At 52.6% G+C, this 16,578-nt stretch overlaps 2 protein-coding genes across 2 annotated transcripts; both read right to left on the reverse strand.

Annotated features, from left to right (window-relative positions):
* Nucleotides 1-8,260: 8,260 nt before the first annotated feature.
* LOC139801388 (PHD finger protein 7-like) lies at nt 8,261-11,465 on the reverse strand. Its single transcript, XM_071755499.1, has 9 exons — nt 11,277-11,465; nt 10,857-10,948; nt 10,666-10,767; nt 10,293-10,417; nt 10,047-10,209; nt 9,854-9,960; nt 9,538-9,648; nt 9,268-9,386; nt 8,261-9,107 (listed from the first exon to the last, which is right to left on the reverse strand). Exons 1-9 carry the CDS (start codon nt 11,296-11,298, stop codon nt 8,494-8,496), a joined length of 1,455 nt encoding a protein of 484 aa, XP_071611600.1. The 5' UTR covers nt 11,299-11,465; the 3' UTR covers nt 8,261-8,493.
* Nucleotides 11,466-13,541: 2,076 nt separating this feature from the next.
* On the reverse strand, nt 13,542-16,578 carry LOC139801385 (splicing factor, arginine/serine-rich 19-like). Its single transcript, XM_071755495.1, has 6 exons — nt 16,142-16,578; nt 15,948-16,052; nt 15,250-15,821; nt 14,971-15,081; nt 14,702-14,820; nt 13,542-14,541 (listed from the first exon to the last, which is right to left on the reverse strand). Exons 1-6 carry the CDS (start codon nt 16,181-16,183, stop codon nt 13,661-13,663), a joined length of 1,830 nt encoding a protein of 609 aa, XP_071611596.1. The 5' UTR covers nt 16,184-16,578; the 3' UTR covers nt 13,542-13,660.

Consider the following 16,578-nt stretch of genomic DNA (forward strand, 5'->3'; position numbering starts at 1 on the left):
TTTAATGCTAAGTATTTGTTTCTGCATGTTTTCTGCATGTTTCGTTTTTTGAGAGGATATTGTGTTTTTTTCAATTTATGTCCTTATCCATCAGCATCACCAACACAAGGGACAGCTCAGGGCAGCATGGGGCATTGCTGGGGCAAGGTGTGGGGGGCCTTTGTCAGGGCAAGGTCTGGCTCAGCCCAGAGCTGGTGTTCAAGTAGTTGTGTTGGTTTTGACTCTGTTGTGACTGGAGACCACCTTGGCTTTATTTGACCCTGTTGTGACTGGAGACCACCTTGGGGTTTTTTGTTTGTTTGATTGGTTGGTTGGTTGTTTTTTAATCGGTGGTATAGGTGGCTGTGTAGAACTGTGGAAGTGGGGACATGGAGCACATTAGGATCAGTGATCATAGAATGGCTTAGGTTGGAAGGGCCCTTAGAGATGATCTTTTTCAACCTCCCTGCCATTGGACACCTCTCATCCAGACAACTTTGCTCAAGGCCCCATCCCGCCTGGCCTTGAACACCTGCAGGGAGAGAGCAGCCACAGCTTCTCTGGGCAATCTGTTTCAGAGTCTCACCACCCTCCTACTGAAGAACTTCTTCCTAAGATCCATTTAAAACTGACCACAAAAACTAAGGGAATGGTGGGGGGTTTCATCTTCTCTTTCATGTGCTGGCCTTGCAAGACTTAAAAAAAAGAGCGCAACATCAGTTGCTACCTGCAGTCACGATTTTCTCAAGCCTGTCAGTTGGCAGTGATTTTTTTTTTTTACATTTTTTCCCCCTCCCCTCATTGCACTAACAAGATAATTTTGTATCCCCTGTCCAGGCAGCACTGGCCATTTTCAAATTCAAGTCAAGGTGTTTCATTATCTCCATTGTATGCTACAGCTTCAGCTTCAGAATCAATAACCTGGAGATTTGCAGGCAGGCTTATTTTCTTTTAACACTGATCTAATTAGCTAATAAAATAATAGCTTTTCCTCTACCTCCTCCTGCCTTTTTCCCTCTTGTTTCTCATCTTAGCCAGTGAAGAAATATTTTCTCTGTTATCATAGTAAGTAAAGCATTTACACTTGCCACAACAGTTTAAAGATGGCAGGAATATATTTTTCTTATGCTGGTAATTGCTTTTCTTGGCCATTACTTGATCAAAGTGGAGGAAATGAAATGGGGACAGTCAGACTAAATAATAGATGTTTGGAGTAGAACCAGGACTAGAGCTTTCTTGGGGTTTTTGTTTTATTTTCAAAGTGCTAAATTATTCATTCTGTGCATACGGGTGCCTCACTGGTGCATACGTGTGTAGTAGCTGTGAAAGCAGAAGGGTGGTTCCTCCATGGTGTAAAACACAGCACGTGCAGCTGTGCTGCAGCCTCTCTGCTGGGACTATGTTGTTTCCCCAACCTGGGGTTTTGGCCAGCCTGCAATCTGAAGGAGCTTTTAGGTCTAACACAGGTTTGTCTTACAAGCAAGCTGAAGCTTTTTTTTTTTTCCAACCATGAAAACTTTTTTTTTTCCTGTTCTGCAAACTTCACGGGATGTAATGAAAAACTGGGGAGTAAGGGTTTGGTGTTTGGGTTTAAAAAAAAAAAAAGCTAAACCTTAAGATCATTCTGCAAGTGGTAAGTTTTCTGGCACTGCTCTTGTTTGAAATGCTTGTATGGAATTTGAAACTGAAACTCTATATTAGCATAAACATTTCAAGTTCTTTCATCAGTTCTGTTTTGCTTCCTTTCAATGTATTTCATCATCGTTGCTCTATAATGAGATTTTGCTGGTACTGGCAAGACAGGCAGTCAGGAGTTCACTGTTGCTTCATTTGGGGTTTTTTGTGGGTTTTCCTCCCCCCCCTCTCCCCCTGCTGTGTTTAGCTCCATGAGTTTTGGTGGATTTGCTTGGCTCCAAGAGTGCCAAGACAAACCAGTTTCTAGCTTTCTTCTTATTTGGAACAAGTGCCCTTATCACTCTTGCCAAGAATATCCTGTGCCGAGTGACAAGGGGCCAGGAGCTTGCCACAAGCCCTTGGAGGGATGAAGTTCCCAGAGAAACTGGGCTGAGTGATGGAGACAGCAGCACAGCCTCTGACTGAAGGTGTGGGCAGCCTTTGTGCACTGCAGGGTTTTTTTCCTGGTATTTTCATGCACACCATTTTCACAAAAATTATGGTAGCTTTCATAATCCTTATATTTTAGTTTGATGGTGAGATGAAAGATAATCTTTTATCTCAAACAAAGCTTGATTTTTTTGTTGGAAGCCTCCTTGCTGAGTATCAATTAATAATCCCAGGATCCATAATTCGTGTAAAGATTCTCAGAAATGTAGGAGATGCTCTGAGTCACTATTTATTGGAGTAGTGTCCTGGATTAGACAAAAAGATGGTTTTTTGAGCTTCCTAAGGAAATTGCTACTGCCCTTCAATTCTTGTACTATAAGGGCCGTCTTAGGAGCAATGAACAGTTACTTAACTCAGGAAAAAATGGGGAAAATGTCTGCAAGTGTTAATATCTACTTATGGGAAGAGAAGGAGGCATTGAAATAGTGATTTGCACAAGGTTTTTCTTTGAGGATGGAGGAAGTCAGTTTTGATGACATGACTCAACTCCAGTTGGGATCACTATAACTCTCCATGCCTGCTCTGCCCCACAGGCACACCTTGTTCCTGTGTCCTTCAGGGTGCTGTGGTACAATTTTGCTATGATGTGTTCAACCTCTGCAGCAGCAGCAGCAGAGGTTCAGAGGCTGACAGTCATCCCCATGTCCAGGCCTGTGGTCTGCATGTGCACACATGAACATGAATTTTCCTCTGTGGGCATCCTGGGAAAGCATAGGGAAGGCAAAGTACTCGTTTCTGGTATGGTACTGCTGAAGGCAACAAACCTGTGATAGGGATGAAATCAGTGAAATCTTTATTCTACTATATAAAGAGGAAAAGCAGAAGCACATGAGCCTATCTTGGATCTCTGAGCACTCTCAGTCTTGGCTTTCTTTTCTGTGTGGAAAAACAGCAGAGGAAAGAAAATTGCTCCCTGGGAGGGTTTGCCTGAGCATTATCAGTTTGCCTGAGAGGATGAGTGTAAAGGAGTAAATGGAGGAACCACACAGAAAAGAAAACCAGTGGGAAAATTAAGACACTCTTTAATGCAGCTGATAAAAGCAACGACTGACCTAGCTGCAGTTATCTCAGCCATGTTGTCAGCTCATGATCAGCTAGCAAGCACAATAGATGTTTAAAGCTGGCCTTAACACTGTCAAATTTTAAGGACCCTAAACCAATTCACTGAATGGTTCATAACCTACTTTTAATTAGCACCAGTCGGGGAATGCACCCCTCCAGGCATTTGCATTCATTCTGCTGTGCCCACATTTTCTCAGCCATAGAGAGGAGAAATGCACATAAATAACAGCAGGACAGCAGGGATGAGCTGTTCACCACTCAGTCAACACCAGCTCCTCGTGAGGTGGTGTACACATCTGAGACTGAGGGTTGGGACAGACGTGCTTTTGGAGGCTTTCCACTGCAGAAGGTTGGAAAGCACCATTTTAAGGCATCACTGCCAGGAATTGCATCCCTCAATCCGTAAGTGCTGAGGTTTATGGTGGTTCAGTGGATGCAAGTTCAGTTCTGGGTTCTTGGCAGGGTTGATCTATAGACTTGTGTGAAGTCATCTCAGTATGGCATGTGGCTGGCTTAAAAAAGGGAGCAAAGCAAAACTCTCCCTTGCTGAAAGCTGACAGGAACAGATGGAAGGAATATTTTTAACTGTATGAGTGCAGGGCTGTGATGGGGAGCTAACTGGCTTCACTGGTGCAGAACAGACTGACATAATGGTGCAGAAAGGAGCCAGAAGAGTGGGTGGATCTCCTCCTGGTGCTCTGGAGTGCTTGAGCGTGGCTGGCATCTGCCATATGAGTGCACAGTGTGAGTGGGCTGCTCAAGGCTGGGCTGCCCCAGGTAGCAGCAGTGTCCAGGAGGCTGCATCTTCTCCATCTGTGCCTGGCATGAACATTTAATCTCACATGGGAATGCAGGTGTCACTGTGCCTGTCTGTGACCTTGTCCCAATGTTTGGATGGTGGCACAGCCCATGTGCTGCTGAAATGAAGGCCAGCCAAGAAGATGGCAACTGAGTTCTTGGGCCTTGTTTTCCTTGCTGCTGAGGCCACTGTATCCCACCTTAGCAGTGTATACATGAATTTCAGTAGATATAAATTGTACCTGTCCTCACTGTAAGGCCACCTTACCCTGGTAGAATGGTGCAAAATGGTTTAAAAGATGCCTCGTTGGCAGAAAGGCCTCTCCTCCCTTCTGCCCTCTATAAAAACATGGTAGGACTTTTACCCAGGAGATCTGTTTAGTTGTTGACTCTTCATGGGGATGCTCTGCCCAAAGGCCAGAGACCAGTTGTGGTATGGGCAGAGACCAAGGTGCTGCTTATGGACTCCATGTGGCTGAGCAAATCAGCTGCACTCCCTCTGCCCTGCTCTCTTCTCCAAAATGGGAAACATACCCTCCCTTAACCTACATTGCCTGAACAAAGATGATTTTTTTTTATTTTTTTTCAGTTCTAATAAAAACACTGCCTAAGTATCTAAAACATGAGCTTAGGATATTTCCTGTTTGCTTTAGTTTTTCTTGTTTCTTTTGGGAAGACCTGAAATTAATTGTGCTACACCCACCAACTCTTACCTCCTAACTCTTTTTTTTTCTTTTTTTGCTAGTAAAAGACTTTTCTTAAGGATTTTAGACTGATTTTACTGTACATATATTGCACCGAAATAACTGGTAACTTTTTCTTGTGCCTACTCTGAGAGCTGGATGCTATAAACAGAATTTCATATGGTAAGAGTGTGATACCCATACTCTCTGGTCTCTGCCACTAGTTTGAGCTGTGGAAATGAGGTTACTGTTAATCTAAAAGCCATAATTTATTTGGAAACCCTTATCTGCAAGTGTACTTTTCCCCACATTGTTGTGGGAGGGGTGGGAAGCAGTGATGGGCAGCATCTTCATCTCTGGGAACAGATGGAAGGTACAAAGCAGACAACTTCAAGAAGAGTTGACATTTTAAGCACTATAAAGTCTGCAGGGAGAGATAATATAATTCCTGAGATCTAATGATATACTTGGAAAAAGCAGACGAGCTTTAGAGCACACAAGCTGAGAAAGCATTTTGAGCCTGAATACTTACTTCTTTGTACCAGCTTATCCTTTATGTGCAGTAAAGATGTTATCTCTTCCCTAAGGCTTTGTCTTGCTTGTATACCAGGACCTTCATGTCCAAAATTATACAAGTAGGCTTTGCCTTTCTGTCATGCTTTCCCATACTTGATATTGATGTCTGCATTACCCACCTTTAAGGCATACTTTAAGTCCTGACATTCGGCAGAGGATGGGAGAGTAAGGGCTTATTTGCTGTCCTCATTGTTTTTACTGCTGTTTATTTAGCCATGAAGTCGGAATAAGCAATCATTTGTACTAGATCTTAATTTAGATTATGGATATCCTAAGTATTTGAGTAATAATGTCATTGTTTATTATTAGGTTTTAAATAACAGGCATGATTAAATAAGGAAGACAATATAAATATAAATCTACCCAATTATCTGAGCCTTAAAAACAAAGCAATAAAGCCAAATCTTAAAAAAAATAAAAAAGATAACTGTTTGAGTTACTAACACCAGAAAGACTTCAGAAGAAATTTGTCTCTATTATTAAATTTAAGTGGGCCAAATTCTGCAGCTCATGGGCGCTCAGGAGAGGTTTGTTCAAGGATGATAACAGACTGCACTGTGATAAACAACAACAGAAGTTATGATAAATGCAGTAGTTGCTTTTTAGGACAGAAAGAGATAGAAAGGTAAATGATGGATACCAATCTAATTATTTCTTTGCAGAAGAATTGAAAGCCACTCAAGCTCTAACCTTCTATAGCTGCTTTTAATGTAAGCTGTATGTTGGGATGTTTCTAAATAAGATTGTTTAAAAATTGGGTCTTAAGAGTACAGTTGGGCTTGCTCAAGTAATGAGGACCCTTGCAGGAGCTCTCTGTCCAACATTCCTCCACATGCTTTTGTCTTCAACTTGTACCAAAGCTGTCAGTAGAACAGGATAAAGACTGCACGGGGTAATGGAAAGTTGCAAATGGAGAAACTGGCTTTATAATCACATCATCATCATCATGCAGAGTAACATATTATATTTGAAGAACAAGAATGGTTATGTTTCTCCTTGATCACTTTCCTGGTGGAAGACATGGGTTTTATTAGAACAGGAATGGGTCGGGATAACCTTTCCTGTACTCGAGGATCATTGTCCCTCACCTCCTTCCAGTTTCTCCCATATTTTGGGTGTATTTTAGTGGCCTCTCCTGGCACCAGCACTGAGGAATACAGAAAGTATACATATTTTCTTGCAGACAATGTTGGCTGTCTCCAGTTTTAGCATAATTTCTCTTTCTGGTGACAAACATACAGAAGCTTTAGAAAGAATTTTTTATGAAGTGACTGGTGAACACGACAGTCTTCATATGTTTATGCAGACCACTGCCACCGTGTGGAGTTTTCTACTCCTGGTTAACTGCAATATTCAGACTGACAAAGTAAAGCAATCCCTGATCTTGCTGTGCAGGCTCTGGAGTAGTGTAAGCTGAAACAAAAAATAAATGCCTATGCTATCAAGGACAATTAACAGCTTTCATGGGGGGTTTCAAAACAGATGGGCAAAACGACAGTGAAAAAGATGCTGTGTTTTTTTCTTTCAAGGAATAAGGAAGAACACAATTGCCTCAATTTTTTTTTTTCTTTCTTTAAAGATTTTTTTTTCCTCTCCTTTAAATGTACAGTTGCTGTTAAGGTAGTAAGTGTGTTTGTTTGCTCTTGCCCTAAATGCTATCAACACCGTGTTTCCTTAAATAAGCGGTGCAAGAGAGATATTGAGCTATATATCAAACTCTATATCAAAAAAAATATAGCAATTGATGTGAATATTATTCTTGGTTTCCCTTGATAAAAGAGAGAAACAGCGTTTTTCAGGTACCAGCTTCACTTCGCTTCCTGACATAGCCAAGGAAAGTTTCGCAAACCAACAAGACCTACATGGAAAAGGTAGCTGAAACGGCTCACTCATAAGAAATGAGTGAGCTTAAATAACTGGTTGAGGGGATCAGGAGCAGAAGCTGGGGATGGCACATGTCATGTCTTTCATTGCCTTGGCCGCTGTACAGATTCGTGGGATGTCCCCGTTGGTGCCGTGTTGGGGTTGCTGCTCCCAGCCCTCTGTGCTACTTTGCAGCTCCGGCCAAGGTGTCATCTGTGCCTGCTGTATGGTCTTTGGGCTCGACGTTGCAAACGTGAGCGATCTCGCACCCGCACGGGCCCAGTCCTGGAGCGGCGGCCGCTGTTGCCCGCTGTGGAGCTGCGGGAGGCCCCTGCTGCCGTCTGGCTGGGGGAGCTGCTCTCAGCCCTTGGTGCTGCTCTGCGGCTCCTGCCACGGCGTTGTCTGGGCTGGCTGTCAGGAGTTTGAGCCCGACGTCCCGATCGGGAGCGATCTTGCACCCGTACAGACCCAGAACGCGTGGAACGGCGGCCGCTCTGGAGCACTCGAGATGGGCTGGAGGCCTCTAATGCTACCTGGCTGGGAGAGCTGCTCTCACTGCTGTCAGCCTGCGGTGCTGCTGACAGTGCAACCTCCTGTCACGGTGTTGTCTGGAAACTATACTAGGGCACGTGGAAAACAAGGAGGTGGTTGGTGTCAGTCAGCATGGCTTCACCAGGGGCTAATTGTCCCTGACAATTTGGTGGTCTTCTACAGCAGCATCTGTTTGAGCAAGTCCAGAGGAGGGCCACAAAGATGATCCAAGGGCCGGAGCAGGTCTTCTGTGAGGACAGGCAAAGAGAGCTGGGGGTGTTCAGTTTGGAGAAGGCTCCAGGGAGAGCTTAGGACACCTTCCAGTACCTGAAGGGGTCACAGGAAAGCTGGGTACAGACTTTTTACAAAGGCACAGAGGCCCTCTCAAGGGCCTCTGAGGGGACTCAAGCACTAAGTAGAGGGTACTGCCTGGACCCTCCTGAGCCCCCAGGAGGAAATTCCTTTTTTCATACAGAGGCTTATGGCCTCTATGAAGGAGGACTTCTTGGCTTAAAGTGCAAAAAGGAAGCCTTCAGTGGGTAGAGCAGCCATCATGTTGGGGAGCAGGAATTGGGGAAGGTGGGAATGTTCATGGGTCACTGTAGTAGCACGTCTACAGAAATCTTCACGTGACAAATAGAGTACAGGGGTTAAGAGAAAACTTTATTGTGCCAGTAGAGGGGGATCAGGGACAGAACTTCAGGAAGGCACATATCATGTCCTGCTTCACTGGGGCCGGCTGTAAGGAGTTTTGCCCAATGTCACAAATAGCAGCGACCTCACACCTGCGTGGTGAGCCCAGGAGGCCTGGAGCTGGGGCCGCTGTTGAGCTCTGGAAGACTATGGAAGTCGAGCTATGGAAGCCCCCTGCTGCTTCCTAGCTGGAGGAGTTGCTCTCAGCCCTCGGTGCTGCTGTGCTGTTCCTGCCCCGGTGTCGTCTGGGCCAGCTATAGGGATTTTGGGCTCGACGTTGTGAACGGGAGCGATCTCGCACCCGCACAGGCCCCGGGGGAGTGGAGCGGCGGCCGCTCTCGAGCGCTGGAGCGCAGTTGGAGGCCTCTGCTGCTGCCTCCTGGCTGGGGGAGCTGCTCTCGCTGCCCCCACTGCTCTGTGTGCTCTCAGCCCTCCGTGCTGCTGAGTGCCTCCTGCCACGGCGTCGTCTGGGCCGGCTATATGGTGTTTGGGCTCGACGTCGCGAACGAGAGCGATGTCGCACCCTCATGGGCCCTGGGGGAGCGGAGCGGCGGCCGCTCTCGAGCGCTGGGGGGCTGTGGGAGGCCTCTGATGGCAGCTGCCTGATGGAGCCCTCGCCCCTGGTCTCAGGGGCAGGAGGGCTGTGGGTTGGCCCCATTGCTGCTTGGCTGGGGCAGATGCTCTCAGCTCTCGGTGCTGCTGTGTCACTGCTCTCGAGCGCTGGGGAGCTGCGGGAGGCCCCTGCTGCCTCCTGGCTCGGGCAGCTGGAGCCAGTGAGCTCCGAGGTGACGCTGGATGCTGTAAGGGGAAGCAGGAAAGTCAAGGGAATGGTTCCTTAGGCCTGAGCCAGGGCAGCCCAGAGCAGGGCCCCCAGCCCTCCTGAAGCACAAAGGCTCTGCCAAGCCCAGCCTGGGCCCTGCCTTTGCCCAGGGGGGCACCCGGCTGCTTTGCCTCTTACCAATGCTGGGGCCAGCACAGCCGGCGCACTGCCAGCTGGTTGTGCTGTCCCCCAAACTGGAGCAGGCTCTGTGGGTGCCCTCGGCAGCACAGGAGCAGCACAGGAGCAGTTGCCAGGGCCTGGGGAAGCAAATGGATTGATGACTGTGAGGACAAAGTGGCTGTAGCACAGGAATTGTCCAGCATCGCTCTTGTTCTTTGTCCTTCTGCTTCCTGTCCTTGGTGAGACAGATCCCGTGCAGAGCCCCAAGGTGCAGCTTGGGCAACTTACCCCTCTTCCTCCACCTGCTCCCTGCCTCCTGGGCAAAGGCACTCCCTGGCATCACAGCGGCTGTGCCTCTCCTCTAATTCTGGAGGATCATCAGTGATCCACGATGGCAGACTAATGGAGAAAGCAAAATTGATGAGTCCCTGCTGCCCCAGCATAGACCAGATTCAGGGCATCCCTTCTCTTCCCCTGCTGCCCGGTTTCCCAGTCCTCCAGGAAGCTGAAGCCCACACTCAGGGGACAGTGGATGGCCAGGACTGCTGGGACAGCCCCTGGAACACCACAGTGAGACTTTTGAGCTGTGCAGAAGGGCACCAACCTTAATGGGATCAGGATTCCCATAGTGAGCATTTCCAGGAGGAACAGATCCCTTTCTCTGCAGGCCGGGCACATAAAACACAGAATACCAGTGTGGATAGCGTTCTCCTGTAGGAGAAGCAGAAGGAGACTGAGTGAGGCCCTGGAGCTGCTGAGAGACTGCCGTGCTGCACAGGTGAGGGAATGGCTCCTACCTGGATGCAGCTCCTGTGGAACCAGGCATTTCTGCATGCTGGGCACACCAGGGTGCTGTAGGAGAGTCTGTCTCCCACAGGCTCCATGCAGATGAGGCAGCCGGTGTTGTCCCCTGGGACTACATCCAGTGCCAGCTCTGGGCGGTGCTCCCGGCAGAAGGACCTGGGGAAAAGAGGAAAGGGATGGGAGGTGAGCAGTGCTGTGTTCTTCTTCCTGGGAGGAGGGGAGCAAGGGAACAGAGATACCTGTATGGAGGAAAGAACTGGGTGATGCATTCACCCTCCGTGGCACAGGGGAGATGGAAGCTGCGGTTGCAGCCCCTCTCCCAGCAGGTGATGGTGGCCCCGCTCTCACGGCAGACAAAGCAGCGCTGGAAAGAGCACAGCAGCCCCCATCAGCGGCAGCCTCAGGGCCTCCACAGCCAGCCACAGCTTCTGGGTAGTGCGCAGGATGGGACCACTGCTGGGTCACATCCTACAGATCAGCTCTGTGGAGCTGCTGGGAGCAAGACTTCTGTCCCAGAGCTGGTTGGAAGGGCTGGGAAGTTTTTCCTGGGGTCTGGTCTAAGCTCCTGCTCCACTCTTGGCACAAATCTCCCTGTTCTTATCAAGTACTCACCTTCTGTGCTGCTCTCACGATCACACGTCGAATACGTGTGGAACGGATGCCCATGAGGCCTCCTCTCTGGATTCTCTGGCCAGAGAGGCCGTTGGCAAACAACTGCAGAAGGGAGAAGACAAGGAGCTGTTGAGGGGAGCGAGGCAGGGACTGCCTGTTGGAACGCCAGAGGGAGCCCCAGGGTAACTCACCAGGCAATAGGCATGGGCACAGATCCCGTGTGCCTCCAGTATGGGACCACAGACGTCCAGGTCACCCTCTGGCCGGCCACACAGCATGCATACTGGAGGGGAGAGAGCAAATGTCACCGGGAATGAACAGCTCTGAGGGGCCAGGGGAAGCGTCTCTGAGTGATTGTCCCCGGGACCTGCTCTGTCCCTGCCCAGCTGAGGGGCAGGGCTCTCAAAGTCTTGGAGAAGAGGGGACATTGCAGGCAGGGGGGTCCCAGCAGCTGCCCCCTGCCCAGCCTGGCTCCCGCTTGCCGAGGGAAGGAGGATCCCTGCCCCGGGGTGGTTGGGGAGCTCCGGCTTCCCCCTCTGCCGCTCTCGGCCCCACGCTGAGTGTCCCCACAGCCCCTCTGCCGGGCTGCGGGAGGGACACTTTGCTCTCACCTCGCTCTGTGCTCGCAGACATGGTGAACGTCAGCGTCGAGCGTCGGGAGAATAACTCTTCTAGAAGCGCTGAGCTATCTCCAAGAAGTGCTCCTCTGGTCACTGTGAGGGAGAAGCAAGAGGCGGGTGAGCTCGTGGCACCGACCCAGAGCCCCTCCGTGTGGGGTCCCCCTTCTCCCCTGGCAGCCCCGCAACAGCCCCGTCCCTCCCGTGTGCTCTCCTCACCTCGCCAGGTCGCACTGACACCTGTCCTGAGCCCAGTGTCCTTTAATAGGTGGCTTGGCCCTGTGGGTCACAATGGCTTCTGTGACATCAGCACCTGTGCACCCCAGACACGGGCAGGGACATCCTGTGAGTGACATTCTGGGGCGGGGGCCCAGGCCCTTGGTTCCCACATAACCGCGGCGTTTCTTCTGCATCAAGTGCCGAGTCAAAGGCCATGTTCCCAGGGCAGCCATTGAGGGTGGCACTGCTGGCTGAAGGGTGCTGCTCAGGCCAGGCCATGGCAGGGCTCCAGCCCTGGCCAAGGGCAACCTCTGCTCCTGCCCAGGGCTCGGGGAGCGCTGCCCATAGGGTGGGCGAGGGGATCCTTCCCCTCCGTGCTGCACTGGGAAGGCAGCATTGGCAGGACTGGCTCCAGTTCTGGGCTGTCCAGCACAGGGCACAGAAGTGACCTTTGAGCCTGGCCTGGGCTCACGCATCCCATCTGCTCACAGGCTGTCGGTGGCTGGGGCACGGTACAGGGCCTCAGCACTGCACCTAAATGGCACACATGGCCCAACATCTTTCTCCTGAACTCCTTAGCTCTTTGTTGGTGTGCTGCCTCCAGAAGATAAAGCAGCTTTGGAAGCTGGGATGTTACGGTGGAAATGGCCTTTTCCCATGGCAATAAATGGCCTTTTTCCAAGGCAGTGTGAGCCCTTTCTTGGTGGGGCTGGAAAATGCAAGTGGCTGTGGGGCAGCTTCGGAGGTGCCAGAAAGGGGCACCCAGGAGCAGAGGGAGCAGGGCAGCCCCTCTCCTGGGCAGTTCTCACCCTGGCCTATGGCTGGGCTGGTGATTTATGGGACTTCCCTACTGGAGGAGTGAGGAAGGAAAGCTCTTGTGGCGAGTTAGTTACTCAGCTCTCCAGATCTTACCAAAGCTCTCCTCTTGGCTCAGAGTCCTTTGCCAGTGCTCTCCTGGCCTGGAAGGCTGAGGAGTCTTCTCTGGGCAGACCCCAAGGGTGGTGGCCTCTCACTGGCTTGGGCCAGAGACCTCTCAGAAGCTCTCCCACAGCGCTGAAGTGTCCCTGAGGCTGGCCAGACCCCAGGATCTGTATCCCAAGGGATCGTCCGGCAAGAAGTGGAGCTCCCACCAGCACTGGCTGTCAGGAAAGACGAATATTGCCTGGTCGGTTGGTTTGCCCTCCTCATCTCTACCTTCCCTCAGTGCCTTTTTTTTCTGCCTCACAAGTCTCTGCACTGCATGCCACATGTGACTCTTTTGCCCTCAAGGTCATCTGAGAGGACTCAAGCTCTCAGTAGCTGGTGCTGCCCAGGCTGCCCTGAGCCCTGCAAAGGGAACTCTTTACCAGGGACTTGTGGCCTCTGTGAAGAAGGATATCTTGGCTTAAAGTGCAAGAAGGAAGCCTTCAGTGGGTACAGCAGCCATCATGTTGGGGAACAGGAAGTGGGCTATGAGGAACACATCTGGGCTACCACACAAACTTGGGGCAGGGTCTGCAGCTGAAGAGCGGCTTGGCCCGTGCACAGTATCTCCGGCTTTGGCGCGGAGAAGGCTCCGAAGCCGCTCGCCAGACCGTCGCCTCACCAGGGGAATCCCAGCCATCGCTGTGCCCTGGGTTTGTGGTCTGTAGGGCTGAGGCCACAAGGGCCAGGCGGGATGGGTGGGTGCAGACCCCGTTGCTGGGGAGACAGGTGGTGGCACTGATGAGGCCGAGCTGGGCCATGCCCCAGGGTCAGGAGCAGAGACTCCTGGGCCTGAGGGTGAGCGTGAACTTCCCCCGAGGAAAGTGAGCACAGTCCGGGGCCAGAGGCGCCCGAAGCACACGGGCAGAGCCCTGGGCAGGCGGTCAAGGCCAGCCTGCAAGGCGGGAAGTCCAGGGAAGGGGCAGCCAAGCCCCGGGGAGAAGCCATGCTCTGGACAGAGGCCCTTAATGCTGCCCCTGGACAAAGGGAGTGGCGGAGGAGGAAGCAAAGACATGACCGTGGAACCTGCCAGTGCAGAGGTTAACAGCTATAACAACAGCTTTAATAATAGATGGCACATGTCATGTCTTTCATTGCCTTGGCCGCTGTACAGATTCGTGGGATGTCCCCGTTGGTGCCGTGTTGGGGTTGCTGCTCCCAGCCCTCTGTGCTACTTTGCAGCTCCGGCCAAGGTGTCATCTGTGCCTGCTGTATGGTCTTCGGGCTCGACGTTGCAAACGTGAGCGATCTCGCACCCGCACGGGCCCAGTCCTGGAGCGGTGGCCGCTGTTGCCCGCTGTGGAGCTGCGGGAGGCCCCTGCTGCCATCTGGCTGGGGGAGCTGCTCTCAGCCCTTGGTGCTGCTCTGCGGCTCCTGCCACGGCGTTGTCTGGGCTGGCTGTCAGGAGTTTGAGCCCGACGTCCCGATCGGGAGCGATCTTGCACCCGTACAGACCCAGAACGCGTGGAACGGCGGCCGCTCTGGAGCACTCGAGATGGGCTGGAGGCCTCTGATGCTACCTGGCTGGGGGAGCTGCTCTCACTGCTGTCAGCCTGCAGTGCTCCTGAGTGCCTCCTGTCACGGCTTTGTCTGGGCCGGGTGTAGGGATTTTGGGCCCGACGTCGAGAACGAGAGCGATCTCGCACCCGCATGGGCCCTGGGGGAGTGGAGCGTCGGCCGCTCTCGAGCACTGGGGAACTGCGGGAGGCCCCTGCTGCCTCCTGGCTTGGGGAGCTGCGAGAGGCCCCTGCTGCCGTCTGGCTGGGGGAGCTGCTCTCGCTGTTGTCTGTCTGTGGTGCTCCTGAGTGCCTCCTGTCACGGCGTTGTCTGGGCCGGGTGTAGGGATTTTGGGCCCGGCGTCGAGAACGAGAGCGATCTCGCACCCGCATGGGCCCTGGGGGAGTGGAGCGTCGGCCGCTCTCGAGCACTGGGGAGCTGCAGGAGGCCCCTGCTGCCTCCTGGCTTGGGGAGATGCTGGAGGCCCCCCCCTCCTCCTGGCCTGGGGAGCTGCGGGAGGCCCCTGCTGCCTCCTGGCTCGGGCAGCTGGAGCCAGTGAGCTCCGAAGTGACGCTGGATGCTGTAAGGGGAAGCAGGAAAGTCAAGGGAATGGTTCCTTAGGCCTGAGCCAGGGCAGCCCAGAGCAGGGCCCCCAGCCCTCCTGAAGCACAAAGGCTCTGCCAAGCCCAGCCTGGGCCCTGCCTTTGCCCAGGGGGGCACCCGGCTGCTTTGCCTCTTACCAATGCTGGGGCCAGCACAGCCGGCGCACTGCCAGCTGGTTGTGCTGTCCCCCAAACTGGAGCAGGCTCTGTGGGTGCCCTCGGCAGCACAGGAGCAGCACAGGAGCAGTTGCCAGGGCCTGGGGAAGCAAATGGATTGATGACTGTGAGGACAAAGTGGCTGTAGCACAGGATTGTCCAGCATCGCTCTTGTTCTTTGTCCTTCTGCTTCCTGTCCTTGGTGAGACAGATCCCGTGCAGAGCCCCAGGGTGCAGCTTGGGCAACTTACCCCTCTTCCTCCACCTGCTCCCTGCCTCCTGGGCAAAGGCACTCCCTGGCATCACAGCGGCTGTGCCTCTCCTCTAATTCTGGAGGATCATCAGTGATCCACGATGGCAGACTAATGGAGAAAGCAAAATTGATGAGTCCCTGCTGCCCCAGCATAGACCAGATCCAGTCCTTCAGGAAGCTGAAGCCCACACTCAGGGGACAGTGGATGGCCAGGACTGCTGGGACAGCCCCTGGAACACCACAGTGAGACTTTTGAGCTGTGCAGAAGGACACCAACCTTAATGGGACCAGGATTCCCATAACCAGCATTTCCACAACGAAGACATCCCTTTCTCTGCAGGCTGGGCACATAAAACTCATAATGCCAGCATGGATAGCGTTCTCCTGTAGCAGAAGCAGAAGGAGTCTGAGTGAGGCCCTGGAGCTGCTGAGAGACTGCTGTGCTGCCCAGGTGAGGGAATGGCTCCTACCTGGATGCAGCTCCTGTGGAACCAGGCATTTCTGCATGCTGGGCACGCCATGGTGCTGTAGGAGAGTCTGTCTCCCACGGGCTCCATGCAGATGAGGCAGCTGGTGTTGTCCCCTGGGGCCACCTCCACTGCCAGCTCTGGGCGGTGCTCCCGGCAGAAGGACCTGGGGAAAAGAGGAAAGGGATGGGAGGTGAGCAGTGCTGGGTTCTTCTTCCTGGGAGCAAGGGAGCAAGGGAGCAAGGGAGCAGAGATACCTGAATGGAGGAAAGAACTGGGTGATGCATTCACCCTCCATGGCACAGGGGAGATGGAAGCTGCGGTCGCACCCACTCTCACGGCAGGTGATGCTGGCCCCGCTCTCACTGCAGACAAAGCAGCGCTGGGAAGAGCACAGCAGCCCCCATCAGCGGCAGCCTCAGGCCTGGGATTTCTTTCCTGGGGTTTGTGCTAAGCTTTTTTAAGCATCTCCTGGCACAAATCTCCCTGGTTTTTGTTAGGTTCTCACCTTCTGTGCTGCTTCCTCAATTACACTTTGAATATTTTCAATGGGAAAATCCCATCGTGCAAGTCCTGTCTCAGTGCCGTGCTCAAAGAGGCCGTCGGCAAGCAGCTGCAGAAGAGAAAAGACAAGGAGCTGTTGAGGGGAGCGAGGCAGGGACTGCCTGTTGGAACGCCAGAGGGAGCCCCAGGGTAACTCACCAGGCAATAGGTATGGCCACAGATCCCGTGTGTGTCCATCATGGGACCATAGATGGAGAGGCTGCTGCTCTCTGCCCGGCCACACAGCACGCACACTGGAGGGGAGAGAGCAAATGTCACCGGGAATGAACAGCTCTGAGGGGCCAGGGGAAGCGTCTCTGAGTGATTGTCCCCGGGACCTGCTCTGTCCCTGCCCAGCTGAGGGGCAGGGCTCTCAAAGTCTTGGAGAAGAGGGGACACTGCAGGCAGGGGGGTCCCAGTAGCTGCCCCCTGCCCAGCCTGGCTCCCGCTTGCCGAGGGAAGGAGGATCCCTGCCCCGGGGTGGTTGGGGAGCTCCGGCTTCCCCCTCTGCCGCTCTCGGCCCCACGCTGAGTGTCCCCACAGCCCCTCTGCCGGGCTGCGGGAGGGACACTTTGCTCTCACCTCGCTCTGTGCTC

The sequence above is a fragment of the Heliangelus exortis genome, chromosome 12 (assembly GCF_036169615.1).
Source record: "Heliangelus exortis chromosome 12, bHelExo1.hap1, whole genome shotgun sequence".
Classification (NCBI taxonomy): domain Eukaryota; kingdom Metazoa; phylum Chordata; class Aves; order Apodiformes; family Trochilidae; genus Heliangelus; species Heliangelus exortis.